This window comes from Borostomias antarcticus, assembly GCF_949987555.1.
Source record: "Borostomias antarcticus genome assembly, chromosome: 20".
Lineage (NCBI taxonomy): Eukaryota > Metazoa > Chordata > Actinopteri > Stomiiformes > Stomiidae > Borostomias > Borostomias antarcticus.
In genome coordinates, this window is record NC_140253.1 from 18,237,280 (window position 1) to 18,247,550 (window position 10,271).

Here is a 10,271-nt window from a genome sequence, read left to right on the forward strand (position 1 = left end):
CAATGCGCCAAGCTGATCCTGGGGGCTTGATGGGCCCTTTTCGAATCCTGCTCCTCTTCCCTCGCCCTATGCACTCCCCCTCGGTTTGCGCGTTCACGCGGAGGACGCGCCATATTAAGTGCCATCCGAAACCAATTCGCGCCGAGTGGAAGTGGCTTATAATACCCTCGGTAGCGAGTCTGCACCGATGCAGGCTCGATTCACATGTGCAGCTGTTTTTATTGTCCGAAATGGAAAATGCGCCGTACAAATGTAAGTTCCTCACAAATTATACGACATTTGCATTGCATTTTGCATCAAATTCCGTTCTCCAGTTCAGAAAACGCTAGATTATGTTCATTTGATTGTAATGTAAAGTGGTGGCTGGTGGATATTTACCAGGACTGTTGTTCAGACTAAACAGCTGATCAAACTGAGAATGGAAAATGGAAAGTTGTCCACAAAAAAACGAAACAGCACTAAAGAAGCTTGGGAGAAAGTTTTTTTCATAGGTTTAGTCCATGAATGGCCTGCCACTCACCACAAAACACATCTTTTTACACGTAATGTAGACACTCAACCAACAAGCAACATTTCAGTGAGATATAGGACAAGTGATTTGTCTTTAGATAAATGCATCTTCTTCCAAACATTAAGCAAAGTTTCACTTGTTCCATTGGCAGATTTCACTGATTAGGCCTACAACCAAAAACACCTTAATGTGATTAAAGATTAATTGTGTGATTGTATCCCATTACTACATAACTACTAGGACTTGATAAATGATGTGTAGGACTACTACTTGGTAAGATGTGGAGTGATTGGAGGAGTCACACAGCACTCATTCTGACCAAAACATTTTAACCATCTTCCCGGACATATTTCTTAACAGCTTCATCATAAAAGAAATGAACCTGGAGGGTCAGGCAAGTCCAAAACAGGCCTCAAAGAAATGGGTGAATTTAAAGAAGTACACAGTAAATGTGTTTCACATAACATGAATATAGCCTTCTAGATGCTGCAGATATCTCATGCCACTGTTTGTTTTAGGAACTGAGAGCTCCACCAACTGGCTCTGGGACTGACCAGGGAGAAGAAACCCCTGCTACTTGGAGCTTCTATGATGACATGCATGAGGCAGTGGGGTCAAAACAATCTTTTGACTCCACCTGTCCTCATTGCCTCATGCATGTCGAACCCCACCATCAAGGCCAGTCCAGATCCATCTTCCCTCCTGGGCACATCCAGGTCCAATCCACTGCCCCTCCCAGGCACATCCACGTCTGATCAACCATCCCTCCCAGGCACATCCACGTCCGATATACCATCCCTTCCAGACACATCCAGGGTGTCCTCTCTTGAACCCCCCCCTCCCCTGCCAAGAAAGACAGGGGTCCATTGACGGGGATTAATAATTTTCAGTTGTGATCGGTGCTGCCCAATTTTCAGTTTTCAATATTATTTTATTTTCAATAAATAAGAATTGTGGAAATCCCTGTGTATCCTTTATACAGAATCTGGAGACAAATATGTGCAATCTCTGGTTGTCATATTAGTGGTATGGTCTGCAATCTAAACTAGCCTATACTTCAGACCACAGGTGAACACAGCTCTGGAAAGGATGAGATCACAGCAACATCCTGGTTTACTATGTATGGTTTACTATTTATAGATGTTTTTGAGTAAGTGCACTTTCTATATACTACTTTTCCCCAAAATTTAGAATGTCAGACATTATTTGCAGAAAATGACAAGAGGACAAACACAGGTTCATACGGCCAGCTTGTGCAGTTTTTATGGGCTTGTTTTAATAAACTGTATAGCAACTTTCAACACAAAACGAATTGCAGCCCAAAGTGCTTCATAACAGTGAAGATGAAATGAGCATAAAATCAGGACAAACAAAATCAGGCCTGCTTTGTTTTAATGCAAGTAAAAACAAAAATACAAACAAAGAATACACTATTAGCCTACAAATAATCGTGCTGAAGCAGCAGCGGTGGAAATTTTTATTTTATTTTATTGACAATAGTCCTAATAATAATAATAATAATAATAATGAATTAGGGTAACAGTGAAATGAATAGGTAAGAGTTCTTAAAATGATGTATAAATATAATTGAATGCCTTGGCCATATTGTAATTTGGATATTTCCACTTAGGACCTAGGTAGCTATCTGATATAGGCAACCCTCATAAGCTGTAACAAGGAAGATACGAACGATGCCTCTGCCGCTGCAAAGTGCTGTTGACGCGAAACCATGGTAACCGTTGTGGTTTGTGTTTCCTGTTTCCGCTGGAGTGAGGGGAGTGTGTCCCTAAGGTTTTTATACCCTACACCCTTATCAAGGGAACTACATTCAGCTGTGAGGGAACTACAAAACGGAGTGCACTCGGTGACTGAGTGCGAGTGGGGAGGGACTGGATTCAGAAAGGGCCATGCAGGCTCGATTCACATGTGCAGCTGTTTTTATTGTCCGAAATGGAAAATGCGCCGTACAAATGTAAGTTCCTCACAAATTATACGACATTTGCATTGTATTTCGCATCATATTCCGTTCTCCAGTTCAGAAAACTCTAGATTATGTTCATTTGATTGTAATGTAAAGTGGTGGCTGGTGGATATTTACCAGGACTGTTGTTCAGACTAAACAGCTGATCAAACTGAGAATGGAAAATAAAAAGTTGTCCACAAAAAAACGAAACAGCACTAAAGAAGCTTGGGAGTAAGTTTTTTCATAGGTTTAGTCCATGGCCTGCCACTCACCACAAAACACATATTTTTACACGTAATGTAGACACTCAACCAACAAGCAACATTTCAGTGAGATATAGGACAAGTGATTTGTCTTTAGATAAATGCATCTTCTTCCAAACATTAAGCAAAGTTTCACTTGTTCCATTGGCAGATTTCACTGATTAGGCCTACAACCAAAAACACCTTAATGTTTAAGATTCTTTGAAAGAAGATTAATTGTGTGATTGTATCCCATTACTAGGACTTGATAAATGATGTGTAGGACTACTACTTGGTAAGATGTGGAGTGATTGGAGGAGTCACACAGCACTCATTCTGACCAAAACATTTTAACCATCTTCCCGGACATATTTCTTAACAGCTTCATCATAAAAGAAATGAACCTGGAGGGTCAGGCAAGTCCAAAACAGGCCTCAAAGAAATGGGTGAATTTAAAGAAGTACACAGTAAATGTGTTTCACATAACATGAATATAGCCTTCTAGATGCTGCAGATATCTCATGCCACTGTTTGTTTTAGGAGCTGAGAGCTCCACCAACTGGCTCTGGGACTGACCAGGGAGAAGAAACCGCTGTTACTTGGAGCTTCTATGATGGCATGCATGAGGCAGTGGGGTCAAAACAATCTTTGACTCCACCTGTCCTCATTGCCTCATGCATGTCGAACCCCACCATCAAGGCCAGTCCAGATCGATCTTCCCTCCTGGGCACATCCAGGTCCAATCCACCGTTCCTCCCAGACACATCCACGTCTGATCAACCATCCCTCCCAGGTACATCCACGTCTGATCAACCATCTCTCCCAGGTACATCCACGTCTGATCAACCATCCCTCCCAGGCACATCCACGTCTGATCAACCATCCCTCCCAGGCACATCCACGTCTGATCAACCATCCCTTGCAGGCACATCCACGTCCGATACACCATCCCTCCCAGACACATCCAGGGCGTCCTCTCTTGAAGCCCCCCCTCCCCGGCCAAGAAAGACAGGGGTCCATTGATGGGGATTAATAATTTTCAGTTGTGATCGGTGCTGCCCAATTTTCAGTTTTCAATATTATTTTATTTTCAATAAATAAGAATTGTGGCAATCCCTGTGTAACCTTTATACTGAATCTGGAGACAAATATGTGCAATCTCTGGTTGTCATATTAGTGGTATGGTCTGCAATTTAAACTAGCCTATACTTCAGACCACAGGTGAACTCAGCTCTGGAAAGGATGAGATCACATCAAGATCCTGGTTTACTATGTATGGTTTACTATTTATAGATGTTTTTGAGTAAGTGCACTTTCTATATACTACTTTTCCCCCAAATGTATAATGTCAGACATTATTTGCAGAAAATGACAAGAGGACAAACACAGGTTCATATGGCCAGCTTGTGCAGTTTTTATGGGCTTGTTTTAATAAACTGTATAGCATGATGATCCAGTCCCTCCCCACTCGGTGACTGAGTGCGAGTGGGGAGGGACTGGATTCAGAAAGGGAGTTCTGTTACAGCTGAAAACGAAAGTAAAAAGTTTCCGCAGCATCCATTTTGCGCCATGAAACTCAGAGGAGAAGAAGAAGAAGAAGAATCCATTTCGCTTCGACAGAAATGAATACAATCTCAAAGTGGAGAGGAGATTACAGAGTAAGTAGGCTACTATAATTCAGAATAACCTTTCAAAATATCACAGTCGATTAAACAGTGAGAGAGATGAGTTGCTGTTTAATCCAGTTCCCGTTTAACCAAGAGGGAGAGAATCAGCCTTGTGTTCTTAGGGCGGAGAGGTGTGACGCAGCTGAGAATAAGTCAAACGTTTCCACACAGCCTCCACTTTGAGACAACAGAATATTAACTTCTCAACGTGGAGACGAGAATCAAACCTGCAAACTCGTCCCCTTCGGCCTCAATCACCGATTTGAGTGTGAACCAGGTCGTTCATGTGAATCGTGTCCGGGGAGTTGTAATAAAAGTATGGAGGAGAGTTGATCAGTAGACCGACCCCTCCGTGTGCAGGCAGAGAACCAGGCTGGAAGAGTTTACACATGTCCTGTTATCAAGCTCCCTATTAGCTTTGGGTTTACATCTGAAATATTGCTAATAAGTGCTTTTGCCTTTGGCTCTCAGTCTCACTTTCGTCTTCCTACGCGAATGTTTGCAAACTATTTTAAACTTCACAGAAGCGGCTGTAAGTTAGAAACGCTCGTTGTCATCATGTCTGTTTATGTTTAATGAAAACAATTTTAAATGTTCTTCAAAAGCCGTTAAAATTTAAGCAGAACAGACACTTGTAAAATGATAAATGTCCTGAGTGTAGGCTAATTTCCCTCTGGCGTTGAGGTTACCAGCAGCACTAAAAGGCGGATTTGCGAGGAAGTAGGTAGTGATGGCGACTGGAGAAATGAGGCTTTCTGAAACACCGAGGCTTCGAGGCACATTGCATAATAGATTCATTAGGTCTATTCAGGCCCCATTAATGCTTTATACACTACTGACACCTGCTGGCGAAGATAATTTAGAGCACCCATTATGGATTACATGGAAACTGAGCCCTGTAACATTACTGAATGAACTGATTGAACTGATTTTGATTGACAACATGACCACTGATTGTCAATCTGGCCACACCTGTAGTAATTGATCTGTGCTGCATGTAAACCAAGGGAAGTGAAGAAGGTATTGTCTGATGTGTCTTGATTTATCACCCTGACTCTGCAATACAGTTGAGTTGAACTGAGGAGCAATAGAGTCCTAGCTGTAGGATAGTTGAACAAACTGACTCATCTTCATCTGCCTGGACCCACGACGAAGATGTGTTAAAACAACTCTTCTATTGCTGGGGCAGTGGCTATAATTGAGCAAAGGAATAGCCAGCCAGTAGCCCGCACTAAACACTGAGGACAGATTAGAGATGGATGGATGGATGACTTTAATTATCCCTCTAGGGGGAAATGTGGTGATTCAGCAGTGGAAAAATGTTAGAGCAACGTTGTAAATGCAGAGCCAGAATATGCATAGTAGTGGAATATAGTGTTGTTCCCAGTGAGCTCTGGTGCACTCTGACAACCAGGACCACGTTCCTGCTCCTTCTACTCACTGAGCTGCCCAGTCTCTCTGACAACCAGGACCACGTTCCTGCTCCTTCTACTCACTGAGCTGCCCAGTCTCTCTTACAACCAGGACCACGTTCCTGCTCCTTCTACTCACTGAGCTGCCCAGTCTCTCTGACAACCAGGACCACGTTCCTGCTCCTTCTACTCACTGAGCTGCCCAGTCTCTCTGACAACCAGGACCACGTTCCTGCTCCTTCTACTCACTGAGCTGCCCAGTCTCTCTGACAACCAGGACCACGTTCCTGCTCCTTCTACTCACTGAGCTGCCCAGTCTCTCTGGGAGGAGCTGGACAGGTTTCTGAGGGAGGCAGCTTCTCTCATGACAGTGGAGATGCTCCAGCCATTGTGTGTGTGTGTGTGTGTGTTGTGTGTTTGTTGTGTGTTTCGCCGCCTACATCGTGTGATGTGTGTGTGTCTCACCGCATGACAAATAAAGATGTTTGTTTTTTGTTGTTGACATCATGTTGTCACTGATCTGTTCTGGGACTGTTGTGCCATAAGAGCATCATGCTGTATGTGAAAAAGATGCACATTCATCTCTGCTTTATAAACCATCAACCTACCAATGGATCTATTAATAATTTGACTGCTTTTCAGGGGCACCGCCTCTAAAATGAGTCTCTCTGTGGAGAGAGGAGGAGAACACTGCCTCTAAAATGAGTCTCTCTGGAGAGAGAGAGGAGGAGAACACTGCCTCTAAAATGAGTCTCTCTGGGGAACATCACACGGACACCAAAGCTAAGAGGTAAGATGAGAATCCAGAACTGTTCATGACTGGTCTCCACCTCAGAGCTCAGCAGTGATATGATGACATCATCTTTAGTCAGAATACATGAGAGACTGAAGGTCTCTCTCTGTTGTGTTGAAGCTCAATCCAGCAGGAGAGACCACCCTCACCTGTACCCAGCTGTATCTCCATGAAGAGTGACTGGTCTATGGAACAACCAATCGGCTTCAGAGAAGGAGATCTTACCACTGAGTCACGGTAGGAACTTCAGATTGTTGTTATTAAACTGTTTTATACTAAAACATAAACTGCACCAACATCTATGATTACCTCTGTAGTCATTCATTATTAACCTCTACCTTCAGCTCAACTTATAGACCCTACTGTGCGTTTCCTGCCTCATATTGACCAGATTCGTATCAACCTTGTCAAAGTAGTCATCAATTAATAGTCACCCTCTCAAATTACCTCAGTGAGTGAGATGTTGGTATGTGGGGTTTGGTGTCTAATCTCATGACTTGCTCACCACTCTAACTTATTAAAAGCAATACCCTTGCACACCAGCACTAGAGGGCAGGCATGAGGAAAACATGTCCTGCTTCAGACAGCTCTATCTCAAGAAGAATAAATGTCACAGCTTAGATATTTACACTGTAGGAATCCTGGGAACCGTAGGAGAAACTGTAGTGACAAGTTAGAAAACGGGTATGGATTTAAAAGCATCAACTGCCACCAGGGTGGAGTACTGTGGATGACACTCACACAAACTTGTTAGTTAGCTTTGACAACCGTAGGACAATACCAGTGGCATCTGCATAATGTAGATCTCAACCCAGATCCTGCAGAGCTAATTATTAATAGATATAGTTCTCACCAACTGATTAATGCAGATGCTAATTAATTGTCCATTAAATGATGTACTATTCTTTTCATTGATGGGAAAAGGTATGTAATAATGACCAGTGCTGTTATTGCATATCCTGTAATGAAGGTGAGATGCTAGTTTCCTCTTTATTGAGACAGTAGGGGTGAGAGGGGTGAGGAGAAGGGGAGACACAGGGGAGAAGGCTGTAGCGAGATCAAACCCACCCTACCAGGAGGGGAAATGTGCTTCTGAGACCGTGGGGTGTTAAAAATCCTAAAAGAGCCGACCAACTCTCTGTCCCTCCTGGCTGCCCAGCCACTGTCCCACCCACCCAGGTGTAGAGGGCGGAGCTTTACCTGTAAAGAGGTCAAAGGTTACCCAGCATCTCCTATGTGTTCTTACCGACACCCACCTTGATAGCCATCCTTTCCCACTCAGACATTCCTCCAATCTTTTTCATGGTTCATATTGAACCACTGATGTTATTTAATAAAGGTGACATATTAGAGTTATTCTTTAAAAGGAATTAAGCATTAAGATGTAAATCATAACATGTTCATCATAAAAATGAAGTGTGACAGATCTATGGAGCAACCAATCCTTTTCAGAGTAGGAGACTGTAACTATCTATCTATCCATCTATCTATCTATCTATCTATCTATCTATCTATCTATCTATCTATCTATCTATCTATCTATCTATCTATCTATCTATCTATCTATCTATCTATCTACCCATCTCTCTCTCTCTCTCTCTCTCTCTCTCTCTCTCTCTGTATGTCTCTAAATCTGTTTCTGTGTGACTCCTTGTGTCTCTCTCTCTCAGAGCTGTTCAGCTGACTATACACCAAACCTGACTTCTGAATCCTAGCCCCAACTCTAGCAGCGCGTGCACACACACACACACACACACACACACACACACACACACGTACACACACACACACACACCACTAGATGGCCCTTGATAGAGATAGTCATAAACCATTTTCACATGAGTCCAAACCCCCACCAACACCCACTAACGTGTGTTTAGTCTTCAGTGGTAAAGGGAACACTCATCATTCAGTCTCATGTCTGCTGACTCTGCAGTAGACACGGGTATTTCTCAGCTCCAGCTCTGATCAGCAGTGATGTAAACACCAACCCCGGGTAGACACGCTGATTTACACCCCTTGTCCTGAGCGGTGATGACCTGCGTTGTTGTTGCATGTGTCCTTGTCCAGATGAGCAGCTTTTGCCTCCTGCTACTTTTAGATTGCAAGTGAACATTTTGTTCATTTAAAGGAGTAGTAAAGGGAAAAGGCATATTTAGCCCTGTTTTAAGGTTACTTATGATCATATACAATGGTTCAGATTAAAACGTTGACAAAACTAGCACTTTTGAGAAAGTCTGATAATTGCTATACCACCGTTTTGGTCATACAATGGATGTGGGTGGGCACCGTGAAAAATCAATCAAAAAACATGTTAAACTCTCAATTTCAAAGACAAGAAACACACCGAGGTGTTAGTTGGCGTTCTGACATATAATTCACCATAAAGTAAGATTCTAGTTCATCTGGAAAGGCTTTTTTAAATATCTAGCATAGAACTATTTAGTCGCAGCACATACGTGTGTAAACTTCCGCAAACTGGGTAGCCTAGCAACATAAACAATAACAATAGCTACCGTAAGTAGTTCCGCTTCCTGAATCCCCTCTGCGGATTGATCTACACATCTACAACGGTTGCTTCAATACAAGTCAATGGATTTCATGAAATGATCAATAAAACCCTACAGGATTCATACTTTGCGGCAAATTTGATGTCAGAACACCAACGGACACCAATTACCCCCTCGGTGAGCTTCTTGTCTTTGAAATCGAGGGTTTAACATGTTTTTGAAAGATTTTTCAAGGTGCCCACCCACATCCATTGTATGACCTAAACGGTGGTAGAGCAATTATCAGACTTTCTCAAAAGTGCTAGTTTTGTCAACGTTTTGATCTGAACCATTGTATATGATCATAAGTAACCTTAAAACAGGGCTAAACATGCATTTTCCCTTTACTACTCCTTTAATCATGTGTGGGCTGATGTCATCATGTGTAGGCTTGTATGGGGTGAAGTTACTTTCATATGGGCGTCTTTTTCATGGTTCATATTGATTTACATTTCCACTCCAACAAACACAGCAGTTCCAGCTGATAATACTCTGGTGATGTCTCTGTGTCTTTGACAGGATCAAACAGCAGAGACCAGCCTCACCTGGACCCAGCTGTGTGTCCATGAAGAGTGACGGGTCTATGGATCGTTCTATCAACTTCAGTGATGGAAAGACCCTCGATGAGAAAAGGTGAATATGAACCACTGATGTTATTTAACAAAGGTGACATGTTATTCTATAAAAGGATTCAAACATTAAGATTTGCATCATATCATGTTTATCATAAAAATCAAGTATGACAGATCTGTAGAGCCATCCTTTTCAGAGAAGGAGTTTATCAAATAAGTAAGAGACGACGTCTGGAAAAGAAGAGTCTGACAGTGTGTTCAGAATCCCCAGGTGAAGCTGAGGGGTTTTCTAACACACTGAAGGGCTCTTGTTTTAACATAATGACCGGCTGGCCATACGTTACTACTTACCACTGAACCCCAAACTGCTCCCAGTGAGCAGGCTAGCGCCTTGCATGGCAGAGACCACCATTGGTGTGTGAATGAGAGGCCATTGTATAACACTTTGGATAAAAGCGTTATATAAGTGCAGTCCATTTACCATTTACCATGTACACAATATTCTACTGATCCTGTAATATGAGTCCTAAAGGGATAGAGGATGTATAATATAGTGCTGGTC

At 42.6% G+C, this 10,271-nt stretch overlaps 1 protein-coding gene across 1 annotated transcript in view; it reads left to right on the forward strand.

Annotated features, from left to right (window-relative positions):
- Window positions 1-4,285: 4,285 nt before the first annotated feature.
- LOC311322623 (uncharacterized protein) overlaps window positions 4,286-10,271 on the forward strand; it is a gene marked incomplete at its 3' end in the record, with an annotated part of 312,133 nt that continues 306,147 nt past the window's right edge. The window contains exons 1-4 of the mRNA XM_084454703.1: window positions 4,286-4,374; window positions 6,438-6,585; window positions 6,709-6,825; window positions 8,259-8,262. Of these exons, the coding sequence (XP_084310829.1) occupies window positions 6,497-6,585; window positions 6,709-6,825; window positions 8,259-8,262 (210 nt within the window). The 5' untranslated portion in view covers window positions 4,286-4,374; window positions 6,438-6,496. The remainder of the gene's footprint in view (window positions 4,375-6,437; window positions 6,586-6,708; window positions 6,826-8,258; window positions 8,263-10,271) is intronic.